Raw genomic sequence first — 27,977 nt, 5'->3', positions numbered from 1 at the left:
TTCATAAGCATACAACCTCTCATTTATGGACATTTTCCCAAAAGACTGATTTTTGCTAAGTTAGATTATTTTCTGCATATGTCAAAAGATTTATTTACATGTTTATATTTAAATATTATCATGTATAATAAAATGAAGACACGTTATATAATAGTGGCATGATCACCTACTTTTATTTTTCCCCAGGAGGATAGCAAACAAGCTCAATTTTTAGCCTTGGCTGTTGTATACTTTATCTCTGTTCTTATGGTCTCAAAATACCGAGACATTTTGGAACCTCAGAATGAAAAGCATAGCCAGTCATTTAAGGGAACTGTTAGTGAAACTGGGACTTTATCACTTCCTGGTAAGTTTCCATATTTTATTTCCTGTTATCCAAAGTTCAAATAAAATGTTACCTACTTACTTATAGTAGTTAAAATATTGATTCTAGAATTTAAATCCATTTATGTAGAAAGTAAAAGCATGTACTTTTTTTGTTTGTTAATCCTCCCTGAGGATATTTTTTCCATTGATTTTTAGAGAAGAAGGGAGGTCGATAAAGAGATGGAGGCAGGGATGGAAGGAGAGAGAGAGGAGAGACATATCTATTGGTTGCTTCCTGCATGTGCCTTGACTGGAGCCAGGGATCAAATCTGCAACCAAGTATGTGCTCTTGACTGGGAATTGAACCCCCTCTGGTGAGTAGGCTGGTGCTCTAATCTCTTAGCCACACCAGCCAGGGGTTATTTTTATTAATCACTAAACATTTTACTTTATTTTGAGTACTATGAAGTTAGTTGTAATTAAGAGATTATTTCTGTTCTTTAAATGAGTCATTTGATTAAAAGGTGAAAAGATGTTATCCTTTGCAAATAAAGTATTAGACATTTTTGTTCCTATAAGCATTTGTTGTGAAGAATAAATAACTCATTCTCTTATCAGAGACAGATTTGGTAACTGTAATAATTGGAGTTATAGAAGTAGCTGCCAGCTGTGTTTAGAGAAGCAATTATTGCAATAATAGGAATAGCTGCCCCCAATGAAGGCTCTTTATTTACTCAATAAATATTCATTTGGTACTTACTAGGTACTTGGGTATGTTCATGAACAAAAGAGGAAAAAAAGTCTTCCCTTATGGAGTTTACCTTCTAGTGAGAGGAGATAGAAAATAAGTACATGTAGTAAGTACATTCTGTAGTATTTTAGAAGATGATATGTCTAAGAAAAGAAAATAGGACTAATGAAAAAATATCAGGAATATATCCAGGAGAAATGGGCTATGGATATTTACTCGAAGGATGATGGGAAATTATTGGAGGGTTTTGAATATAGGAGTTAAAATTGACTTAATATTTTTAAAAGTCACATGTCAGGATTTGGTGTTGAGAGTATACCTTGGAGGGCAAAGAAAACCCAGTGTGTTAGTTATTTACTGCTCTGTGATACATTACATTGAAGCTTAGTGGCAAAACCACAATTTTTTTTTTTGCTTTGTTCTATTTATTTATGCATTCATTGGTTAATTCTTTTTAAAAGTATATATTTCTTTTATTGATTTCAGAGAGGAAGGGAGAGGGAGAGAGATAGAAATGTCAACGATGAGAGAGAATTATTTATTGGCTGCCTCCTGCACACTTCTCACTGGGGATCTACCCCACAACTTGGGCATGTGCTCTTCTTGGCCAGAATTGAACCTGGGACCCTTCAGTCCGCAGGCCAACACTCTATCCACTGAGCCAATTGGTTAATTGGTTAATTCTTGTATGTGCCCTGGTTCATTCTTGTATGTGCCCTGACTGGGGGTCAAACACGTGACCCTGGCATATCAGGACGATGCTGTAACCAACTGAGCTACCTAGTCAGGGCTGAACCACAACTCTTTAGTCTTGTGTCATGATTCTGTGAATTGTGTTTGGACAGGATACAATGGGAACACAGCTGATATTTGATGGGGTTGGAAAGTCTGAGATAGCTTTTTCTGCTCATTAATCTAGTGCCTGAGTGAGGACGGCTGCAAGAGCTGAGACTGATGGACTGAAATGACTCACCTGGGGATATGTCTAGGGCCTTGATACTTGTTCTCAGCCACATTTCTCGATTTCCCTCCATTAATTGGAGGGCCTCTATCTCTTCTGATGATTACTCCCTCTGTTTTCTCCAGCAAGGTAGCTAGATTGCTCACTGAGATATCCAGGAACTCTTAGAATGTACCCTCTGCCCAACCTTATTAGAACTTGTCTATTGCTACTTCTGCCTCAGTCTGTTGCTTAGATAAGTCTGGCCCAGCCCAGATTCAAGGACTTCTCAAAGGGAGGCATGAGCCAAGAGGACCATTAATATAACTATAACATAACCAGTTATGAGCGTGTTGCAGTTTTCCAGGCAAGAGGTGGTTTAGGGACAAGCTAGGGCAGTGGCTATAGAGCTAGTGAGTAGTAGTCATATTTTGATGGTAGAGAAAACAGGATGTTAAAATATTAGGTGTGGCTATGGGAAAGATAGTCAAGAATTATTATAAGGTACAGATGGATAGATTAGAGGTGAAACATGTTGAGGGGAAGATAAATTCAGTTTTCCCCTTGGTGGCTTTTAGACATAGAAGATATAGAGTAGGCAGTTATAAGTAACTAGAGGCCTGGTGCACGAAATTCATGCACAGGAGCGGGGTGTCACTCAACCCAGTCTGCACCCTCTCCAATCTGGGATCCCTTGGGGGATGTCCCAAAAGGATTGGGGCTACACTGATCACCCCCAACTATCCTCCCCTGCCGGCCTGTTCGCCCCCAACTGCCCTCCCCTGCTGGCCAGATTGCCCTCAACTGCCCTCCCCTGCCGGCCATCTTGTAGTGGCCATCTTGTGACGACATTGTGCGACACCATCTAGGCTTTTATTATATAGGATAGTCTGAGGTGGGTTTTTTTTTTTTTTTTTTTTTTAATATTTAAAACTTTGAGGGTGAATGAAACCATTAAGGAAATAACTGTTGAGAGAGAAGAGGACAAAGGAATGAGTACTAAGTCCCTCCAACTTAAGAAATCAGATAGAAGAAGTGAAAGAAATTAAGGAACAACCAATGTAAGCCAAGTGAAAGAGTATTGTCAAATTGGAGGGAATAATCAGTTGCTGCTACTTTGCCAAGTGCTATTAGGACTGAGAACTGACCAGTTAGCAGGATGGAGGTTTTTTGGCAACCATTAGCAAGATGCATCATTTTGTTGGATTGGAGTGAGCACCTGATTGGAAGGAACAAAAGTCAGAGGGAAAGGTTGATGCTCCTTGTTGAACTAGATTTTGAGGATCATGGAATTGTTCATGCATAGAGGAGGAGTAACAAGTTTTCTATCCCATGTTTGAGATAGAGGTGAGGTCTTGGGGTTTCTCTTCAAAGAAATGGCAATGTATAAGGGCATGGAAGCTCCAAGTTTTGTCCCAGGTTCAGCAGATTGCAGGTAATGTGGTGTTGTAAAGTATAATATGTGAAGGCATGAGTAGCAGGAGATAAAGTTGGAAATGAATAGTCATCTGATGAATATTTATTGACAACCTACTGCCTTCCAGGCATTATGTAGCCCCAGGCATTATTAGAGGTGCTGGAGAGAAAGTGTTAGAGAAGGCAAATTCCCTGCCCTGATGAAGTTTACTTTGTAGTGGACTTATAGTATCAAAGAGCCTTGTTCCTTATCCTATGGAGTTTGGACTTTTCTTGTAAGCCAATGGCTTTCAACCTTGCATTGCTCTCCATTGTATGTCATGATCAGTTTGGAGGGTTTTCTCGGGTATTTTTTTATTGTTTTTATTATTTTTTATATCATCTAATTTTATTATTGATACAGTAACTCAGAACATTTTATAAATTATATAATTTATTTTTGCCATTTAGAACATGCCATACATTTCTTAATTTAAAATAATATTAGGTCTAGTAATAATTAATGTCGTTTTCTAATACTTTTTAAAATCGAATTTATTTAAACAATACAACAAAATTTAATCAACAATATAGTTGCCGTTGTTTTCTACTACTTGTGCCCAACGCTCAGGAAGCATTTTAATCCCTCTGTTGTAAAATTCTTGTGATTTTGATGCAAAAAATTCGGTCAATGCATTTTTGAGGCATTCTTCATTATTAAATTTTTTTCCAAGAAGAAAGTTTTGCAAAGAACGAAACAAATGGTAATCGGAAGGGGCAATATCAGGAGAATATGCAGGTTGAGGGAGAACTTCCCATTCCAACTGGCGCAGTTTTTCAGCAGTGATTCTTGCAGTATGCAGTCGTGCGTTATCATGGTGAAGAATTACGCCCTTCCGATTAATCAGCGCGGGTTCTTTTTCTCTTAAAGCTTGGGTTAACCTTTCCAATTGGGCACTATACACTGCACTTGTAATGGTTTGGGTAGATGGTAAAAGTTCATAATGAAGAATTCCTTTAAAATTCCACCAAACACACAACATCACTTTTTTCGCATGCAAGTCAGGTTTTGGCATGGGCTACGGAGCCTCATTTTTGTCCAACCATTGAGGCCGCCTTTTCAAATTAACATACAGCACCCATTCTTCATCTCCAGTAACAATTTGCTCTAAAACGGCAAACGGTTTTGATGAGAGAGGAGCGAACTGCAAATTGTGACTCTTTTTGATTACGGTTGTTGTCGGTCAACTCATGAGGGACCCATTTTCCAAACTTTTGGACTTTGCCAAGTGCACGCAATTGATTGGAAATTGTTTTTTTGTGAACAATTTAAAGTTGTCGCAAGCTCTTGTTGGGTAATTTGAGGATTTTGCACCAAAAGAGCTTGAAGAGCTTCTTGATCAAAATTGGACACACGGCCTCCACCACTCTTGTCATCTAACGAAAAATTTCCCTCGCAAAATTTCTCAAACCAACGCTGGCATTTTCTGGCGCTAACTGCATCTTGACCAAGAGCACTACAGATGTTTTTTGCAGCCTCACTTGCTTTTCTTCCTAATTGGAACTCGTAAAGCATGCAGTGCCGAATATGCTCTTCATCCGCCATCTTCTTAGCCCTAGTTTTGCAACAAAAACCAAACCAAACACAAACTTTTTCAAGCAAAACTTGTTAATTGCACTTCACACGTTCTGTAGATACCACGTGTTTGAAGGTTATGTCAATACAAGTCAACGCCAAGCAAGATTTTAAACGAAAGTTTAAAAACGACATTAATTATTACTAGACCCGATAGATGGCTACAGAATAAAATATACCTTTTTAAAATTGGTTCTAAAATTTTTTTTATTTGTACTTTTCTTCTGTTTCTGGGTAAGATCTAGAAAACACACCAGCAGCATCCAGCCCATTAACTCCAGTATCAGTGGAAGAATCCAAAAGCATATCATCTGCTCGAAGGAGGGATTCAGGCATTGGGGAGGAAACAGCCGCTGGCTTGGGAAGCACTGTGGATGCAGCTTCTCCTGGAGCCCCTCCAAGTGTCAGTGCAGGCCCAGACGCAATCAGTGAGGTGCTGTGCACTCTTTCGTTAGAAGTCAATAAATCTCAGGACCACAAAAATGATGCAGGAAATGAGATGGACAACAAGGCTGCACCATCGCTTCCAGTTTCAAAAAATGTCAATGTGAAGGACATTCTCCGCAGCTTGGTTAACATACCAGCAGATGGAGTCCCAGTGGATCCTGCCCTTCTGCCACCACCCTGCCTCGGTGCTCTTGGTGATCTGTCTGTTGAACCACCTGTGCAGTTCAGGTCTTTTGACAGGTACTGTAACTAATTTCTGGTTTTTGTATACTTATATTTATAAATTGCTAGGATTTAAAGGTTTATAGGAATTTATGCAAATTTTTAGCTTAAACATTAAAAACAGTTGTTTTGAACTAGTTTTTAAAATTACAAGTATATTTTTGTTGTGTGGTTTGTATACCATTTCAAGTTTTTATCAAAACTATCAGTGATTTAAAAATAATTTCAATATGACATTGTTAAGTTATATGTTAAATAAATTTTTTTAACTCAAAGTTATTTTTTCCATTGATTTTCTTTTTTATTACATATTTTTTATTGATTTCAGAGAAGAAGGGAGAGGGAGAGAGAGAAAGAAACATCAATGATGAGAGAGAATCATTGATAGCCTGCCTCCTGCACACCCCGCCCTAAGAACAGAGCTTGCAACCCAGGCCCTGATCAGGAATTGAACTGTTACCTCCTGGTTCATAGGTCAACGGTGCTCAACTACTGAGCCGCTCTGGCTGGGCTCCATTGATTTTTAGAGAGAGTGGAAGGGGAAGGAGGGAGGAGGAGGAGAGAAAAAGAGAAAAACATGTATGTGAGAGAGACATATTGATGGGTTGCCATCTGCACGAGCCCCAACGGGGCCTGAGTATTGAACCTGCAACCCAGGTACCTGACTGTAACTGGGAATCAACCCCTTGACTCTTTGGTGGATAGATACTATTTTTATATGTGAAGAAACTGAGGCAAAGGGAAATTGAGTCTCTTAAGTGCTTATGCTAATAAAAGGTGGAGCTAAGATTTGAATCATTTGGCTATGCAATGCAAAACGTACTTGCTGATCTATGAGGGATTGGTGGTGGTTTTATTTTCTGTATACAGTAAAAACTAGGAATCCATTAAAGAGAGGAAAGCAGAACACTATTTATGTAAAATTATATTGAAGATATGTTAATGAAAAAAGCATTGTACAAAATTTGAAATTTATGATCTTTTATGCAAATACATAAATACGATTACATATGCCTCAAAAAGACCACATCAAACTGTTAAAAACAATGGCTATATTTCGATGGTTGGAAAAGCTGTAAATGATCAGGTTTCTAAGTATTCTCAATTTTATAATTTGTTTAAGCTCAGAAATGATTAAGAGTAGATTTTAAAATTTGATAAATCTTATTAATATAATTAAAGTTTTCTTATAAATGTTCCAAATTTCGTTTACTTTGACATGTATTTCTTTTTAAATAGTGTAGAAATTAAGCTATGCTTTAGTGACTCCTTCATTGAGTAGGTTATGGACATATTTAGGGAACCAACCATACTTCGGTAATACATATTAAGGGGTTTGTTGAAACAAAGAGGGATTTTGGTGATAGCATTTTTCAGGATGTTATTTGGAACTTACATGTCTGGTATGCATTTAACATATTGTCTGATGGCAAGCCAACTGCTCTGCGTTTCCCCTTCTTTTTCTTAGCAAGAGACACCTCTTGAAAACTCTTTTCATGACCAGTGGAATATCTTTGGGAATTTCAAAGCATCCCTCTGATCATGTGTTTATCTCTGGAATGCTGTGTCAGAAATCACAACTCTCCTCATATCTTAAGAATTATCAACTCTCAAGCAATAGCTGGAAAATTTAGAGTAACAGCTCCATGAGTGGAACCTTGCTGAAAGGCTGCCAGGCTGTGGGCCTTTTTGGATGGCAAGGTGTTTGTGTTCATTCCCATGCCAAAATTCTTGCTCTTATCTAATTTGAAGATCCTCTCTGGTGATTAGTGGATGCCAGGGATTTATCTTGATAAAGTTCAAGGGCTTGTCTGGCTTTTCAACTAGATCCTTAGGGACTAAAGTACTTGGTTTAAAATGCTCTTTTCTCCTTTACTGAACTATTTGCATGTTAAATAAAATAGCATTTATGAGAAAGTTTATGATATTTGAAACTGATGTGAATCTGAAATGGAACTTCTGAACCTTAGTGATTTGGAAGAGACTGGTGCTTCTTGTCTGTTGTTAATAAGTATAAAGAAACTTGCAAAAAGTCTCCCTAGTAGATGTAAAAGAAAAATTTGACAGTGTTTGGGATTTCCTTTTGTGTGGAACCTTAGGAAAATTACTTCTTTTTCATCTTTAAGATGGGGATAAAATGTGGCACTTAACTCAGAGTGGTTGAATATATATATACACACACACACACACATACACACACACACACACACACACATAATTTATATATGTCCTTAGCATAGCCAAGTATTACTCATTAAAGTTAGTGAGTTTGTAAAGAAGAAAGCTATAGTATGTAAAATTTTATAGTTTAATAGTTGGCTTTTAATTGAAAGTTCAGAACAACTTGCATAACTAAAAGACATGTCTGTCTTCCAAATTGATTTGCCAAAGAGTTTGAAGTGCTTTTTGTTAAAATTGATGGCACATATTTAAAATTCAGAATTATTTGTATTTTAAATTGTTTCTTAAATAGAAACTTAAGCTGTAACTTGAGAATGATGGTAGAAATATCTCTGCACATTGTGTTAGCATATAGGCTCTCAAAGTTGTGTCAGATATATATTGCATTTTCTTTGTGTTTTGCAAAGTGGTGTTTAAAAAAAAGTGAAATAATTTGTTCTTGCATGATTAAACTTGTGTAGTAATACATTTAAGTTTATAGATTATTTTTTTAAACTGTAAGAACTTGTTTTACAAGTTTAGATTTGTACTTATGTGATACATATGATAGCTTAAAATCTTATCTGTTGAAAGTTTTAGTCTTTTTCATGGAAACTTTATAAAAATGAAAGTAGATGGTAAAGAGAATGAAAATATTGTGAAATCTGCCTACTGCTTAATGTCCTTTTATTTGAGTTCTTATGACTTTGAATTTTCTTTTTTTAAAATATATTTTTATTGATTTTTTTACAGCAAGGAAGAGAGAGGGATAGAGAGTTAGAAACATTGATGAGAGAGAAACACTGATCAGCTGCCTCCTGCACACCCTCCACTGGGGATGTGCCCGCAACCAAGGTACTTGCCTATGACCAGAATCAAACCCAGGACCTTTCAGTCCGCAGGCTGACACTCTATCCACTGAGCCAAACCGGTTTTGGCAATTTTTTTTTTAGTGGCCCAAAGCTGAAGCATTATTATGTTACTTCCTCAGAAGTGACTCGAATCAGTCAGTGAATTTGGAAATTGATTAACTTTATTTTTCTATTATGTATGAAGTACATAGCTGGGGTAGAGAATGTAACTCTCTTCATTTGTGAGCAAATATATTTTTTCATGTTAGAAGTACATACATAGTTTTATATTTTGTAAAACTTTATTATTATTGCTTATAAATGATTATAATGTAGAACTATGTTTAAATGTTAATATTGTGGAATGGTTGCACAACTCTGAACATACTAAAAACAATTTGTTTGTACACTTTAAATTAGTGAATTGTGTGGTGTGTACGTTATAGCTCAGTAACACTAAAATTGGTCAATATGAGGAAACAGTTGAAATTAGAGGTTTTTGTTTAGACCAACTGTGAATTGTAGATCATTTCTGCCATTTAATTTGGTATGTTATTTTACCTTTCTGAGCTTTACTTTTTAATTTTTAAAAGGGAGTAATATATATGTTAGGCTTGTTTTGAGAATTGAGTAATAATTCTTGGCATATGTCAGTGCTTAATCATAACTATTAATAATTTATAAGTTTATATTATACTAGAGCCCCAGTGCATGAAATTCATGCATTGAGGGGGGTTGTTGTCCCTCACCCCAGTCTGCATCCTCTCCAATCTGGGACCCTTTGAGGGATATCCGACTGCCCGTTTAGGCCTGATACTACTTGGACATCCCTCTCACAATCTAGAACTGCTGGCTCCCAACTGCTAGCTTGCTTGCCTTCCTGATTGCCCCTAACCATTTCTGCCTGCCAGCCTGATCACCCTCTATCCCCTCCCATGCCAGTCTGATTGATGTCCATCTGCTTCCCTGCCAGCCTGTTTGCCCCTAACTGCCCTCCCCTGAAAGCCTGTTCTCCTCCAACTGCTCTCCTCTGCAAGGTCTAGGCCCCCCCAACTGCCCTTCCCTGCAGGCTTGATCACCCCCAACTGTCCTCCCTTGCAACTCTGGTCTCTCCCAACTGCCCTCCACTGATGGCCATCTTGTGTCCACATGGGGGAAGCCATCTTTGACCACATGGAGACAGCCATCTTGTGTGTTGTAGTGACAGCCAATTTGCATATTACTCTTTTATTAGATATGAGAGGCCTGGTGCATGCGTGGGGGCCAGATGCTTTGCCCTGAAAGGTGTCCTGGATCAGGGTAGGGGTTCCCTTTGGGTGTGGGACAGCCTGGGAAAGGGCCTGTGGTGATTTGCAGGCCGGCTGAGCCTCCCCCCCCCACCTCCCCCTTCCCAGCAACCCAAGTGGAGGCCCTGGTATCTGGGATTTATTTATCTTTTATAATTGAAACTTTGTAGCCTTGAGCTGAGGTGTGGGTTGGCCACAGTGTGCAGGAAGCTTGGCTTCCTCAATTGCGGGGGAAACCCACGCCTCCTGTTTACTCTGTGGACACAGCCAGCTTCGTTGGGTTAATTTGCATACTCACTCCCGATTGGCTGGTGGGTATGGTTTGTGGGTATAGTAGAGGTATGCTCAATTTGCATATTACTCTTTTATTAGATAGGATAGAGTGATTGTGTGGGGGCACAAAGAATAGTGTACCATGAACTTTGACTTGGAGAGGCTGGGGAGGCTTGTCTTTGAGCAAGATTTTGAAAGGTGAGAAGGAAGCTTGCTGATAAGTAGGACTAAGAGGAAGGCATATTGGTAGAGGAATAGCATATTCAAAGGGTGGGCATTGTGAAGTAATGCACATGCTTAGGAACCACAACACCATAATGCAAAAGCATGTGAGGAATGCTGGCTTAAATGTCAGTCCGTGTATGAAGCCACACTTCAGATGTGTCAGGAATGAGAACATATGGAAGATCTTGCACAATCAGTATTTACTGAATAGGTATTATTTGTGATTGTAAATACTAATAATATTAGTAGTTTCAAGGATTGGAGATGAGGTCAAATTTTTTTGTTACCTTTATTTACATTTTTATCATAATTTTATTTTTAAATATATTTTTTTAAAGTTTCATTGAATTTATTGCACTAATCTCTTTTTTTAAATTTTTTTTTATTTATTAAATTACTATCTGTGTACATATTTTAACATTGCCCCCCCCATACTCTCCCTCCCCAGAGTTTTGTGTCCATTAGTTGTACTTATATGCATGTATACAAGTCCTTCGGTTGATCTCTTATCTCCCCCAGATCTCCCTACTCTCCCTGGTGTAATTTTACAGTCTGCTTGTTGCTTTACTGTCTTTATATCTATCTTTTGGTTTGTCAGTTTATAATGTTTTTTAATGTCCATAAATGAGTGAGGCCATGTGGTATTTCTCTTTTATTGACTGGCTTATTTCACTCAGCATAATGTTCTCTAGTTCTATCCAGGTTGCTGCAAATGATGAGAATTCCTTCTTTTTTATGGCAGCATAGTATTCCATTGTGTAGATGTACCATAGTTTTTGGATCCAATCATCTGCTGATGGGCACCTAGGCTGTTTCCAGATTCTAGCTATTGTAGATTGTGCTGCTATGAACATAGGGGTGCATATATCCTTTCTGATTGGTGTTTTTAGTTTCTTGGGATATATTCCTAGGAGTGGGATTACTGGGTCAAATGGGAGTTCCATTTGCACTAATCTCTTGTTTTTTTAACCATAGCATCTTGGACAAATAGAGATTGTGCATATATGGAACATGTATAGTACTTTTTTTTCTTCATCAGCTTTCCAACATTTCAATATAAAAATGTTCAATCATATAAAAAAACTGAAAGAATTGTACAGTAAATACCCACAGACCCATCACTGAGATTCTGTAATTAGCTTTTAACGTCATTTGCTTCATCATATAATTCTCCATATAGCCAACCTTCTACTCATCAGTTAATCATATTTTTTTATGCATTTCAAAGTAAGTTGCAGACATCAGTTTGCCCTCAATCAAGCATTTTAACATTCAGATCTCTATCTAGAGATCAACACAGTTTTTTAAGGTAAAATGTGCATACATTGAAAGGCAAAAATTTTAAGTGTACTACCATTTGATGAGGTTTATACTCTTTTGTTAACTCAACTCCCCAATCTAGGTGAGTCTTGGAAGCTCCCTTTTGCATCTTTCCTGCCAGTGCTTGTCCCCATTCCTCCAAGGCAGTTATTATTGTGTGTGTTTTTCTGCCATAGATTATTTCTGACTTTTCTGGAACTTCGTGTAAAAGGAAATACAAACAAAGTTGGCATTCTTCAGTTTAAGGCTTTCTTCACTTAACGATTTTGAGGTTTACCCATGCTATGTTTATCATCAGTTTCTTATTGCTGAGTATTGTTCCATTGCATGAGCATACCACCATATTTTTATGCATTTTTTCCTGTTTGAAGGACTCTGAGCTATTGAATTTTTTGGTTGTTAACAATAAAGCCTCTTTGAACATTTTGTGCATATTTTTTGTGGACATAAGTTATCTTGAGGAAGTCCCTAAGGGGAATTGCTGGTTACACATAGGGTAGGTTTATGTCTTAAATTCAATTACATAAAAAATTATGTCACTTTTATAAATATTTCCTATTGCTCCTATCATTTCTTACCTGTTGTATGAGTAAACTAGATATTGCTGGTTTTTTGTTTTGTGAGCGAATGTGAAAGTAAATTTGTCCATATTTCTCCTCTTCTCCTCCCCCAAAAATAGGTTGCTAGGGAATAGGTTAGAGGTTTTCTTAAACAATACATTTCTGCTTAGAGTAGCAAACGTGCAAATTAGATTTTGTATTGTTTTCTGAATTTACACCAGCACACGTACACACACATGCGCACATACACACCAGGGTCATGTTTACTCCCCCTAAAGTCAATAATCTTCATCTGATATAAGCTACCATGATTTAAGCACACCATTTTGGATTGAGGGCTCAGGTGGCTGTTGCTTCTATTTTTTAGTGTATAGTTAACATTGGCAGTCACCCTTATAATGATGTGACACCAGCTACCTCCAAGTACACTGAATAAGCCATGCCTAGCACCACAGAACTTGATTTAATTGGCAACAGTGTTTGCTGTCACATGATAGGCACTGAAGTAAAACGAAACCTATTTCACTTTATATTATCTCTTTTTGATATAACCACAAAAACAAAATGTGCTTTTAAAGTACTGGAATTAGAAATTACCACTTTTGAATTTATTGGGAAGAAGTATCTAAATAACTTTATTTAGAAACTGAATACTTTAAAGCTGTTAAGGGAATACTTGAAGCTTGCAATATTGTCAACAAAAGATGTGATTAAATAAATTGAATGTTGAAGACTTTAGGCTTATGGTTAACACCAGGTAATTAAAAGTAAGCACTGCTGTGGGAGTGCATTATATATCAGCTGTCCTCTTTACCTCATTAACTGGGTTTTTGCATGTTTATGGAGCTAACTTCAATTAAAAATGCCTTTTAAGTTATGCTTAATAGGGCCTTTTAGTTATTATTTTGGTATAAAGTATTACACTTTAATTGAAATTTGTATATCATAAATACCTGTGTTTGAATACTATACAAGGTGAACAAATTTTATTATTTGATATTAATGCATCTAGCATTTATATCTTTTATTGTCTATTATCTAAAGACAGTCTTGAGTTTAAAAATTGGGTTATATAGATGATAGATATATTTTTATCTGCATTTTTTAACCTTATAAAATTTTAAGTTTTTATGATTTCAGAAGTACCTACTGATGCTTTAAGATCCTTGTTGAAGCACGTTTGAGCGTTCTGCTTCAATTCTAAGGTTAAGAAAAAGTTAATTACTTTTCCACTTGAGTGCTAAAAGTCCTTTTTTATCCATCTTTTGTTATATTTTTATTTAAGTTAGATAATCAAAGATGATCCTAAATGTAAAGAATGTTATATAGTAAATATAAGTTTAAATGTTAAAATGAATTATATTTTCATAGAATATTGTCCTGATTCTAAAAAAATTGATATGCAATAAATGTGAACACGATTAAAGAGGTTTCTTATTGAAAGAGTATTCAATAAATTGTATGTCAAAATAGAGATAGAGAAAAAATTAGAAAAAGCAATTTTCTATTTCAAATTTATGTGATTAATGTAGGTTAATCTTCTGTATTTTAAAATCTATTTCCTTTTTTATTACAGAAGTGTCATCATTGCAACAAAAAAATCAGTCTTACCTTCCACTCTTACTACAAATGTAACCACCAATTCTGTCAGTGTGGTTTCTTCAGTAGATTCTGCCCAAGCCCCAGATGTGGGAGGAGAATCTCCTGGTGAGTTTATCAGTGATTTCAACAAAAAAGGTTTTAGTTCCCATTTTAGCGAAGCTTAGGATTTTTGATAAAGTTAAGAAATTTTGTTAGGCATTTTATAAATCACCATGCTTTTATACTGTTGCTCATTTAATAAATTTCTGAATATATTTGAGTAATAGCAAATGAGTTAAATCAATGATTTCAGTATTTTCTCCACAATGTATAACAAATTGGATGCTGCTGCTTTAAAATACTCTTTTCTGTCTCCTGCACTTTAGAAGATTTGTTCAGATAGTGGTTTATATACGAAAGTTTTGGTGACGTGGTCTTTTAATTTGGTTATCAGCTATCAAATGTTTACTTTTTTCTTCAATATTTTTCTGAACTAGAGACTTGGAATGCTTGCCTGAAGCATAGCATCATTCTAGAATTAGTTACAGTAGCTTAATAACTCCTACTGCACTTACTACTTTTAATTTTTTAAAATATATTTTTATTGATTTCAGAAAGGAAAAAAGAGGGAGGGAGGGAGGGAGGGAGGGAGGGAGGGAGGGAGGGAGAGAGGGAGAGAGAGAGAGAGAGAGAGAGAGAGAGAGAGAGAATGAATATATCATTGATCGGCTGCCTCTTGCATACGCTTTACTGAGGATCCAGCCTGAAACCCCTGCATTTGCCCTTAACCGAAATTGAGCCGCAGAACCTTCAGTCTGCAGGCCAATGCTCTTTCCACTGAGCCAAATTGGCTAGGGCCTATTGCAGTTTTTTAAAAAAAATTAAAATTAGTTGGTGACATTAGTTGTTAAAATTTAATTATACAGTTCTATGATACAACATCTATATATTGCATTGTGTGCTTACCACCCAAATTGGATTTTTGCCCATCTCTTTTTCTACATTTCTACCAAGTGTAAAAGCCTTTTGGTGCATATATATGGTGGGTAAGATCTTAAATCCCTAGATGTTGACTGGAAGTTTAGTGATAATACCAGGTAAACTTGAAAACAATGTGATACTAGTATGTTAAGTCAAAGATAATATTATTTTATATAATTAATAGTATTCTAAATGTGCTGTTTCATAAAATAGAAAATTAAGCAGTGACTGGGTAACTCAGTTGGTTAGAGCCGTGGTCAGCAAACTGCGGCTTGTAAACCACATGCGGCTCTTTAGCCCCTTGAGTGCGGCTCTTCCACAAAATACCATGGCCTGGGCGAGTCTGTTTTGAAGACATGGCGTTAGAAGAAGTTTAAGTTTAAAAAATTTGGCTCTCAAAAGAAATTTCAATTGTACTGTTGATATTTGGCTCTGTTGACTACTGAGTTTGCTGACCACTGACTTAGAGCATTGTCCCAGTACACCAAGGTTGCCAGTTTCATCCCCAGTCAGGGCACATACAAGAATCAACCAATGAATGCATTGGTAGACCAACAAATTAGTGTTTCTCTCTCTTTTAAAAATCAATCAATAAAAAAAAATAAAAAAAATTTAACAATTAGATTATGTACCATTAAAAGAATTCATTATTGGCTCTTAGAATGAGATTAATGAAAAATAAATCTTGAAGGAATAACTAGATGGATTACATTGAAATCACACAAAAAGTATTTTTAGTTCAACTTTTTGGACATCTCAAACCTCGTATCTGCTGTTTTACCTGTTCTAAAAAAATAGTATGTTTGCTGTATAAATAGATTCCTATTTAATAAAAACGTAATATACAAATCAACCGAACAGCAGAATGACCGTTTGCTATGATGTGCACTGACCACCAGGGGAAAACGCTCAACGTAGGAGCTTCCCCCTCTTGGTCAGATGCCAGGCTCATAGATGGCAAGCACAGCAGGGATGGTGGGAACAGGCAGGTGGTAAGGAGTGAGTGGTCCTAGACCACGAGAGGGATGTCTGACTGCTTCTCAGGCCCCATCCCCGTGGCATCCCCCAAGGGGTCCTGGACTGGGTGAGGGTGCAGGCTGAGCTGAGGCCCTTCTCCCGCCCCCCCCCCCCCAAATGCACGAATCTTGTGTACCAGGCCTCTAGTATTTGATAAAATAGTGTATCTCAGAGAGGTTTTTTTGTATATTTATATTTTTAATTGATTACAGAGAGGAAGGGAGAGGGAGAGAGAGATAGGTATACCTTTGTATATGCATGATGTTTTTTGTTTTTATTTTTATATGCATAATTTGAAGAAAACTAAAACAGAAAACAGTTTCAGTACATATACCAAAATCTGGATATTTTAAAGTTACTCATCAGCAAAGTTTTAATTTCCCAGAATGCAATATATATGAAGATGCTGTTACTCTTTTTTTTCAAATATGCCATGATGGTTTTCTACCATGATGCAAAGCATCAATGATTAAAAGAAATATCACATGATGTCACTCATATGTGGATATAATGATCAATATAATTTGATGAACAAGCATAGATCCAGAGACAAATGGCAGGGGAGGTGGGGGGGCAGGGAGTTACAGAGCAACAAAAAAACTTGTATGCATTCGTATTAGCATAATCAATGGACACAGACACTGAGGCAGTGGAAGTTTGCCTGGGTGGTAATGGCTGGGGGAAGGGGAGCAGTCAATCAGGGAAAAAGGAGACATATGTAAAACTTTAGATAATAAACAAAAAAATATTATCCAGCAAAAAAATTTATATATATATTTGTATTCCAGAGTAAAGGCAGTCAGTATTTACAGTTGCAAGCTATACAGAAACATAAGAGGCCCATGGAGAATTGTTTAATAAATATCTTCTTATAAACAGATAAAGTGGAATGATCTCCCCATTTGTTATTTGCTAACAAATATAGCAGACACTTGAATTAGTGGGTGGAAAAAAAAAAAAAGTAGCAAAAACAAAAGAAAAGTAAAGCTAACCTAATAAAGGAACTAAATAGACTGTTCTTTAGTAATTTAAATGCTGGGTTTTTGCTAATTTGAAAAATTTAATAATTATACTACTTGTATATTAGGGCATGCATATATTAATTAGTACATTTACATTTAATGTTGAAAGAACATATTTGATTCCTTGTCTTATAGAAGACTTGACCTTTGAGGCTTATCTACTCATTAAATAAAGTTTTTTGTTACTTTAATGAAGAGTTTTTATTGGGCAGAGAGCCTTTTCCCTCCCTGAACTGGCTCAGAATGGGTGGGCAGCGAGAGAGTGAAAAAGAGAGACTACGAGAAAATTAAAAATACAATATTTAGTAATTAAATATTGACATTTGTTTTAATGATACTTTATTACAAAGGACCTTATTTATTTAGATCCTTAAGGACCTTGAATAAACAATCGGCTGGTTCTTCCCTGGATTGATGTTAGACAGATGACCTATTTGCATTTTCCTTTTTGTCCTTTTGAATGTCTGGAAAACTGTTCGTGTGAAGGAGCCAGTTTATCAGTGTAAGGATAAGGAAAAGATAAGTTGGTATCATTCCACATGCTGGAAGTAGCGTCTGTATTTACATATGTGATTATTTATTGAAAAACTTTAATGTTAAATTAACACAATACATTTATTGCTTTTATTTTTATCTGAGTTGATAATATCAGAAGGTATTTGGAAATTACATATTTTATCTGGCAGGAATGAAATTACTGATCTATTTAGTTTATTTTTTCATGTGATTTTTTTCTTATAACTATTGCTAGATGATATATTTATCTTTGTTACCCTGTTTCCCTGAAAATAAGACAGTGTCTTATATTAATTTTTTCTCCCAAAGTTGCACTAGGTCTTATTTTCAGGGGATGTCTTATCTTTCCATGCGCTAGGTCTTATTTTCGAAGGATGTCTTATTTTCGGGGAAACACAGTAGTAAAGTGTTTCTTATGATTAAAAAAATATTTGTAAAAATCCCTTACTGCTGTAATTCTATTCTGGGGCCAGGGTCAGAACAAGTCCGTCTGTTCGGTCGCCATCTTGTCCTCCTTCTCCCTGTAATTCTATTAGTTTTGAAAATTGACATTAATTTTAGGGTAGCTTTCGTTATTTTTTAATTTAGAGAAACATTATTTTTTGTCTTTTTCATTTTTTTAGTATGCATTTCAGCTCATTAAAATTAGGATCAATTAGCATTGTGAAAGATAATTTTGTTTTACTTATACAGCCTAAAGCCTCATCTACTTTTTTGAGATTTATTACTTCTACCTCTACCTTTAAGTAAACGGGATCTTATGTGTTCCTTTATCAATTTCAGATAAGTTTAAGAAAAACTACTAATAGTTCTTTTAGAGAAAATGTCTGTTATCTAAGTAAACATGGTCTTTAAGAATTACTACTGATAAGAAAAATACAGTTCAGAAATGTTTAATCTTTTGTAATAGAAGTCAGTGGCCAACCATGGTTCAGTGATCCTCTTGCTGTCAATAATTTAGGAAATTGCAGGTGTAATAAAGCTATTTGGTCTCTGAAGTACTTTACTGAATGTTGTGTAGAAAAAGGACCTGACTCTTGTAAATTCCTGACACTGAAAAGTGAAAAAAATTTCAACTTCACCTTGTTTTGCTCACTACTTTGAAATTTTATTGTAAAAAATGCAAAAATAGAAATCTGTTGTTGATGAAATGAGAATCGATAAATGCACATTAAAAAATTGTCAATATGAATAAATGTATACTTTAACTTCATTTAAAAATTAATCATATGCATTAGGATAGATTCTATTCAGTTTGTTAGAATTGGAGCTACAATTAGCACTCAATTTAGCAGGATGGTGAAAATGGGACGAAGTTCAGCAATAAACAAAAAGCCCAGTAAAAAGAAGAGTGAACAGTGATTATCAAAGGAAGGAGAAGGAAATATGTTGTGGAAAAGAGATTCACTATGGGTAAATTCATCTTGTAGGAATATGCTTACTCTAGGAGATTGGTTTAGTATTTATCCAGAGGGTAATTGTGGAAGATGGCTGCCATGCCCTCTCCCCAAAGGAACCAAGCCTGTGGGGCATCAAACAGCGCAGATTTCTGGATTCTGCTGTTTCCTGAGACCTAGTAATCAGAGCTGCTGATTATTAATCAAGGTCTGCCCGAGACTAAGCATGCTTCAAGGAAGGTCAAGTTGTCCCAGATCCTTGTTGTTTAATAATCAGTTAAATCTACAGAACCCCTTATCAGAGCCTGACTGTGTCTGTCTATCCCAGAATGAACTTTATTTGCCTTACCTAACTAAAAGAGCAAGTAGCATAATAATGCACAGATGGAACTGAATTGAATCTGAGGAAATTGTGGGAGTGGTGTGAGGTAGTGATAGGCTTTTCTTGTAGGACAATGGCTGTTCAGTTTTATAGTGATCTGATTCATGGAATTATTAGAAATCCACTTTTTATGTTGGTCAAATTTAGGATTGATTCTTTGCTTTGCAGTTTCTAAACTTTTCAACAGAATATTCCTTTATGTTTCCTGTTTTGTTTCCAGGAAATTTAGAGAATAAATTCAATTTTACTAGTAATCAAAGAAGTGGAAATTGTTTATTCTTTCTTCAGGGCAAATTGCCAGTATTTATCAACATTTAAAGTGTGTTTATTGACTTCTAGGAACTTGGAAAATAAAGGAATGCACATAGATTTATGTAAGCACATATAAGACATTTGTTAATATGGCCAAAAATTGGAAACAACTGGAATTAATGTTTCTGAATTTGAGTTGGTCTGATATATTTCTTATAATTAGAAACAGATTATACTTCTGTAGTAGAAATATTATGGAACAGATAAGGAAAGAAAATCTAATTGCATGGTGTACAGTTTTGATTTGTAACATTACTAATGACCACTTCTCATCATTTGATATAAGTATAGATGAAAGGTACTTCCTATATTGTAAAGTTACTTTTTCCATTTTATAAGTGTACTATGGGAAGGAGGTACTTTGAAATTATTAAATATTCTGTTCCTCTGATTATTAATTTATCATATCAGCATGGCTTCATGGATTCCTATTTTGTTGGATGGGTTATAATCAGTTACTCTATTATTTTGATGCTCAGATTATCTGCAGCTTAGTCAGTGGGAGACCCTTCAAGCTGGCTTCTCTATCCTTATGACATATCTTGTAACATACCATCAACAAAATGAAAAGGGAACCCACTGGATGAGAGAACATATTTGCCAATAATTTGATAAGGGGTTAATTTTCAAAATATATACAGAACAGAAGCAACCCAGTTAAGAAATGGGCAAAGGACTGGAATAGACATTTCTGCAAAGAAGGCATACAGAAGGCCAATAAATAATTGAAAAAAAATGTTCAATGCCAGTAATCATCAGAGAGATGCAAATTAAAACCTCAGTGAGATATGAACTCACACCTACCAGAATGCTATATTCAATAAATCAAAAAACAAGTGTTGGTGAGGATGTGGAAAAAAGTGAACCCTCATACACTGTTGGTGGGAATGCAAGCTGGTACAGCCACTGTGGAAAAAGATTGTGGAGTTACCTCAGAATATTAAAAAATGGAATTACCTTATGATCTAGCGATCCCACTACTGGGAATATATTAAAAAAAAAAAACCTCTGAAACATTAGCTTGAAAGAATATATGCAATCCTATGTTCATGCAGTAATATTTATAATAGCTAAGACCTGGAAGCAACCCACATGCCCACAAGTAGATGAATGGATAAAAAAGCTGTGTAAACCTTTTCATTTCAGTATTGCTACATTGGTTAGAGCAGTGGTCGGCAAACTCATTAGTCCACTGAGCCAAATATCAGCAGTACAATTGAAATTTCTTTTGAGAGCCAAAAATTTTAAACTTAAACTTCTTTTAATGCCACTTCTTCAAAATAGGCTTGCCCAGGCATTTTGTGGAGGAGCCACACTCAAGAGGCCAAAGAGCTGCATGTGGCTCGTGAGCTGCAGTTTGCAGATCTCTGATTTAGAGCATCGTCATCATAGGCCAGAGGTAGCAGTTTTGATCCCTGGTTAGGGCACATATGGAGGCAAGTCATTGATGTCCCCTTACCCCCGTCTTCTCTCTAAAAATCAATAAACATATCATCCAGTGAGGATTAAAAAAAAATAAAAAAAAGCTGTGGTACATTCAAATGATGAAATACTACACTGCTGTTAAAAGAGAAGGAAATCTTACCGTTTTGTGGGATCCCTTATCACGACCTGCATGGTTCAGGGTTCCACTTCAGAGTCCGTTTTCTGGAGAAGGTCAAACACAAATGAAGAGGCTGGACAAAAGTTAATTTGGGAAAATGGGAGACCAGGCAAGAGTCCACCTGTAGGGGGAGGACTACCCCAGCTGCTCTGGCCTTTGCTGTCCCTTTTTATTGAGGCTATGGGAAACACCCACATCCTTTAGGCAGGAAATTCCAATAGAAAAATCCAAAAAGAATTTACATATGATTAACAAGTTAAAGTTGCTTCAACTACCACTGTCTCAACTAAACAATGAGTTGATAGCTCCAACCATTCAGAGCCATTAAGGTTGGCCAGACCTTTTATACATTGACTACTAGCAATCTGTTTTGGCACCATTTTGCAGCAGTATGGATTGACCTGGAGGTTATTATGCTAAATGAAATAAGCCAGTAGGAGACAGAAAAATAATGTGTTCTTACTTACATGTGAAATCTAATGAACAAGATAAACTGACAAAATAGAAACAGAGGCAAGGATACAGGAACCAGCTGGGGGGGGGGGGGAGGTTTGAGGGTTGGTGAAAGAAGGTGAAAGGATTAAGCAGAAGAACATATATGCATAACCCATAGATACAGACAACAGTGTAGTGATAACCAAAGGGAAAGGGGGTTGAGGGTGGGTGGAGGTGGGTGAAGGGGGCTAAATGGGATAGAAAGAGATTTAGCTTTGGGCTATGGGTACACAGTGCAGTGTGCAGATGATACTGAGTTGTATACTTGTGAACCAATATCACCCCAGTAAATTCAATAAAAAACTAAAAACACATAAAAGTAGAAGTTTTATACTTTTTTTCTATGGGGCTGGGTGTATTTGTTAGTTTATATGTGAATGAAGGAATGCATTTTATATATACTTTAATGTATCTATATTTAGTGAAACCATTAATTCTCACAGGTACTCTGAATCCCAAGCCATTACCTCGAAGTTCTTTTCAGTTTTATTTACTACTTTAATGTCCTCCTCACATTGTTTAGGTTCCTATGCCTTGTTCCAGGTCAGTGCACCCTCCCACCCTGGTGCAACTAACATGTTCTGCTCCAGCCAACTGCTTTCAGGCTAATGCAAGAAGGTTTGGGAAAGAGGGTCTTTTGCTGTTTAAAGTGCAGAGTTTTATGTTGTGGTCATATTGGGAAAATAACTATCAAGATTATAAATTCTTAGATAAGAACTCTAAACTTTTAAACCCAATTGCATTTACTGCCACATTTGGAATCCTTTAGTAGTGAAGGCAGATGCTGGAGATAGTTTACTATGGCTATTCCTTTGGAACCAAATTACAATAAGGCCCTTAGTTCTTAGGTATACATCTTCATCACAAGCAAATCATTATGTTTAGACTACATGTTTAGAGTATTCAACTATTTATCATCTAGTTTATGTAATCTTGAGGTTGTAGGTTGGCAAACTAAAGAATTTAAATAGTTATACAATTCTTCCTTATTTAGTCTTTTATCAAGTCTCAGATTTGTTTGTGTTGTGTTCTTGATTTATGTCTACTGTGTTTAATCACAACTAGAGGCCTGGTGTACAAAATTCATACACGGGGGAGGGGCAGTCCCCTCAGCCCAGCCTGCACCCACTCTAATCTGGGACCCCTTGGAGGGATGTCGGATATCCCTCTCACAATCTGGGACTGCTGTTTCCTAATTGCTCACTTGCCTGCCTGGTCACCCCTAACTGCCCCCTCCCACCCGCTGGCCTGATTGCCCCCCCCCTCGTCCCCCCCCCCTCCACAGGCCTGGTTGCTCCCAAACTTACCCCCCTGCCAGCCTGGTTACCCCCAACTGCCTTTCCTGCCAGCTTAGTCACCTGCTTGTTCAGTCGTTTGGTTGTCCCTCACTAACCCCTCTGCTGACCTGGTTGTAGGCAGCCATCTTATGAGGGCATGAGGGTCAATTTGCATATTACATCTTTATTATATAGGATTAGGTCTCAACTTCTGGCTAACTACAGTTGTTAAGATGCCTTTGGTTGCTCATTTTTAAAATGAACCCATGATTGCTGTCTTTCTCTGCCTGATTTTTATCTCAAGTCCCCAAACAAAGACTATCAGGATAAAAAAAAAAACACCTATGGTTGATCACTGAGGAAGAATGCACAGAATGAGGAAACTCTGGGCATCTCGGTAATAGTTAGAAAAGATTTATTATAGGAGCTGAGTTTATATGGGGAGAAGTGAAGGATGTGAGGCTTTCCTTTGAATTGGATATTGTTAGGAATCATGGGTAATTCAATGATTAGGCATCCTAATAAATATTATCTAGAAGCATGGAAGACTTAAGTAGACCTGAAGCATAATTTACAGTGAAACAGTAGTCATTTATATTAGGATCTGGGATGTTCGATTATCTTTGTTATTTAGATGGAGTTCATGTTTTTTTCTCTGGGGACGTGATCATAGAGTGGTATTGTTTTATGGTGATTTGTCATGGTTGTGACATGGCTTTGTCCAATGTTGCTGTTTTATGAAACTGTTATAGTCAATGAGAGAATACCAAGACCTAGGTCTGGATTCTAAGCCAGCTCCTAACAACACCAGGAATGGTGGGCCTAGTTGATATTACCAGGCCAGCTCTCAGATGTTAGAACTTGCTTTTCTACCTTCTCATCTGTTTCTGCCATGTTTCTCTGTACATTGCACACGAACATTTCTCTGTCTCTCTCTTTTATCTATCCTTTGTGCATACCATTTTGTCCCCTTTAAGTCCTTCCAGGATACCAAGGCCTGTAGTTTGGAAAAATAGATAAAAGCATCTGACCTCTGATAGTGCATAGAATCCAGGATCCTTGGAGCCCCTCTTCTCTCCTTGTTTATCAGCTTTGCATATTCTTTATTTGCTTCAACATGTTTGCTGTCTTTCTTGGTCTTTCTATAGATTTGTGATGAGATTTCAGTCTGTATTTATCCTAATATTAGCTTAACACCCTTTTAGGATACTGCTCTCAGAAACTGAAATTTCATTTCTTGAATAGCAGCTGCAATAAGATGTGCATATCTGTATACTCCAGGTCTTTAGGATACCATCCCAGTTAGAATCCAGTGTCATAGATGGGCATTTTCTTCTCCCTAACATTGGCCTTAGAAAACTAATGACTCTTCTTGTTTTTATAGGTCCTACTTCTAGCTGAAATTCAATGATGTCCTATCCTATATATTATGATTCTTAAATCAGAACTATTTTCCCCTCTATTCTCTTGAGCTTGTTAGAACTTCTTCAAATTATTCTTCTAGACTCACTCTTTCAAGACTTGTTTCTGTGCCTATCCATTCTTAAAGAACAGATACTTAATTGCCAGGTAAAATTTATAAGCACAGTTATTTGTTTAAAACACAAAGATAATGACTTTATAGGACATAGTTTGAACCATTTACTGTAAAAGTGAATTGGCTATTCAACAATATAGATATACAAGCGTAGTTTAAGGGTATCTGTAGTCTTCATTGGAGAGTAAAATAAGATCAAATAGTCAACTGTCTGCCCCCTGGAGGTCAGGGCACATCATAGCTAGCAGTTGTGTGGCCTTAGCATATCATTAGCATAGTATGCTTTGATTGGTTGAATGGATAACTGGATTACCGGACACTTAGCATATTAGGCTTTTATTATATAGGATTATAGTCAGGACACAAATCAGGGACTATACATTGTTTAAATTTAAGAAAAATTTGTTAGGTACTCACTGGGTTGTGTTTGCTAGACTAGACTCAGAAACAATCAGGTTATGGCAGAAGTTATTTGTTGACTGAATAATGACAGATTTCATGGTAATGTTGGTAATACCTATTTAAGGCTAAATTTGGAATTGTTTCTGCCCTTTGCTTCAATTAAAATAAGTTTCTACTTATAAATTTCTTTTGCCACTTGTGACCCCAACTTGGTCATAATTTATTTTTCTATTACCTTTCATCTGATGGATTGATGAAGGATTAGTCAGTTTGATAATTGAACTTGTAACTAAAGTTTATGTATTAAATGATTAAAAAGCTTGTTAACTGGTAGGTTTTAATGTTATTCAAATTATAATGGGTGTTTAAAAATGCATTATGATACATTTTTTGTTGACTTGGTATAAAGTTATCCTTTTTGTTTGAATCTTGTATCTAAAAACAGAAAATTCCTATAAATGGTTATTTTCTTTTATAGGTGGTAGATCATCAAATGCAAAATTGCCCTCTGTTCCAGCAGTTGGTTCAGTTACACAAGACCAAGTTTCAAATATGAGGTATTCAAGTTACTGATCCGGACATTTGTGATTTATTACTTTAAAATTTCTACATATAGTTATTTAAAAATTATTTGTTTCTATTTTTAAAAACTTACATGATATTTAGTAACTTGCAAATATATTAGGGGTTTTATTTATTTTTTCATTGACTTTTAGAAAGAGAAAAAGAGGGAGAGAGAGAAATATCATGTGAAAGGGAAACATCGATCAGCTGCTTCCTGCAGATCCCTCACCTCTTTAAAGATGAGATGTAAAAGTTTTATGAGAAGTGGCTGTCTGTGATTAGTAAATGCATAGCAAATATTTAATTACACAGATAATAGCTTATGGCTTATTTTTCATAGGATTATAAACTTAAAGTTTAAAATTTGCTATTCCTCTTCCATAAATAAATTGCTGGGGGGAAAAAGTTTTAGCTAGTCAACCAAAGCCACAATGATAATGAATTATAGATATTTTTTATACTGTCATTAATGTTGTTTAATTGGGAATATATTTTAAATTCTAATTTGGAATTCTGCGACTATTTTCCATCAATAGAAACCCCGTAGCTGAGTTCTTAATCCTTCTTACCACAGCTGGACAATTCATAGCACTCCACAAATACAGTCACTTAGGTGCTGCAAGTGTAGGCTTGCAGTTGTGACATAATCAGGGGTATAAGAGGCTCTAAGAGATAAGTAAATACTTGGAAAGAGCTGGTTATTCACAACAGAATTTTCCAGCGGCCTACTAATGGTTTCAGTAACAACTTTAGTTGGTAGTATGAATAGGAAGTAGTCCTTATGTGAATAGTACGTAAGTAGTGGCTGTTTGTATATATGTTTGTTTTGTAAGTTAGAAACTAAAGGTGTGCGTAACTGAATTTCCTGAAAGGCAGAGCGCTTTTAAAAAAAAAACTAATTAAATATGTAAGTATATGTGTACATATGTGTTTATTTATGTATACATATGTATATGAATATATATATGTTTAGTCAAAAAGATATTAATGTATAAATTGAAATTATTAATGTGTCAGTAAAGTATACTGTTTTCAAATGAAAAGTTTTTCAGATTATATTAGAAACCAATTGTTTCAGAGATAGGTATCAGTGAAAAAGAATATAAACTGATAATTTTGGTTTATAACCATTTATTGAGTTGCTATTATATGCTGCAGTTGAGAACTTAGAAATGAAGATAGTTCTTGAACTGGAAGTGCTAATGGTTTGGTGGGTGAATAGACAAATGTGATAAGGACTTGAGAGAGTTTGTTTAGATTATAAGGCTAAAATCAAGTGATCTAACCTGACTAATTATAAGACATCCAACAAGAGCTGATTCTTGGAGTGGTTGTTTGTCAAGGCAGTGGGGAGGGGAGCTGGTAGCTACAGAATAAAACAAGGATAGTCCAGGCAGAAGGAATGGTATGCATAGTGATAATGAGTCTTTAATTTTTCATTGCTGTGGGAACGCATTTTAAAAACTAGAAAGTGGATAAATTTTACTGAATAATTTAGGGACCCTAACATCTTTAATTAGCATTACAGAGAGGCTTGAACATGCTTTGGAAAAGGCAGCTCCTCTTCTGCGAGAGATTTTTGTGGATTTTGCACCTTTTCTTTCTCGGACACTTTTGGGTAGCCATGGACAAGAACTACTTATAGAAGGAACAAGTAAGTGGTTTTTCTTTATTTCATTTTATATAAAAATATTTAAATTTCGGGATTAAAAACTTAAATGGATAATAAGAGATGCATGGATATTTAATTTTTTTAGAGGTGTTTTAAACTTTTTTTTTTATTTTTTTTTTATTTTATTTTTTTTTGTGTGTGTGTTTTAAACTTTTAACAAGGTTTCTCATAGTCTGTATCTTTAAAAAAGTATGTCACACCTCTAATTCTAATCTATTTATTTTTCATCAGTGATTTGAATGAAAGAGAAATTTATATACTGAACTGAGGAACTAAGAGTTTTTGTCTTTAAAAAATTAACTATGAGAATAGAGAATTGGAGAGAGACTAGTGTTATCGTAATTAGTGGGGCATTTACCTGCGGTTTTACTTGAACTTAAGATCCTTACAAACAACAGTGTATTGCCACATATTAGGAAAACGAGGAATACATTATTAGTCTCTATTAGTAGCATTATTTTTACAAACATTTAGAAATAACAGTAGTATTATACACTATCCAGTTTATGTCATACATAGATGAGTAGGTCTTTTCTATGTAGTATAACTTGAAATTGTGTTAACCTAAGGTAGCATGCAGAAGTAGGTTACTGAGATAATTGAAAACCACGCTATTTGTGGAAAGGATGAAGAATATTGGGACATTTTATTTATTTATTTTTTTAAATATATTTTATTGATTTTGTACAGAGAGGAAGGGAGAGAGATAGAGAGTTAGAAACATCGATGAGAGAGTCATCGATCAGCTGCCTCTTGCACATCCCCCCCTGGGGATATGCCCGCAACCAAGGCACATGCCCTTGACCGGAATCGAACCCGGGACCCTTCAGTCCCCAAGCCGACGCTC

General features: G+C 36.0%; 1 protein-coding gene across 6 annotated transcripts in view; it reads left to right on the top strand.

The window, feature by feature from the left end:
• Positions 1–27,977, top strand: part of LRBA (LPS responsive beige-like anchor protein) — a 518,726-nt gene that overhangs the window by 113,344 nt on the left and 377,405 nt on the right. For all 6 annotated transcript variants that reach the window (XM_036424850.2, XM_036424848.2, XM_036424851.2 and 3 more), the window contains 5 exons: positions 187–346; positions 5,268–5,715; positions 13,949–14,079; positions 25,373–25,451; positions 26,979–27,112. In XM_036424850.2, the coding sequence (XP_036280743.1) occupies positions 187–346; positions 5,268–5,715; positions 13,949–14,079; positions 25,373–25,451; positions 26,979–27,112 (952 nt within the window). The remainder of the gene's footprint in view (positions 1–186; positions 347–5,267; positions 5,716–13,948; positions 14,080–25,372; positions 25,452–26,978; positions 27,113–27,977) is intronic.

Source organism: Pipistrellus kuhlii, unplaced genomic scaffold (assembly GCF_014108245.1).
Source record: "Pipistrellus kuhlii isolate mPipKuh1 unplaced genomic scaffold, mPipKuh1.p scaffold_m20_p_8, whole genome shotgun sequence".
NCBI lineage: Eukaryota > Metazoa > Chordata > Mammalia > Chiroptera > Vespertilionidae > Pipistrellus > Pipistrellus kuhlii.
Note: the sequence above shows the minus strand (reverse complement) of the source record. Positions and strands in the feature narration are given on the sequence as shown.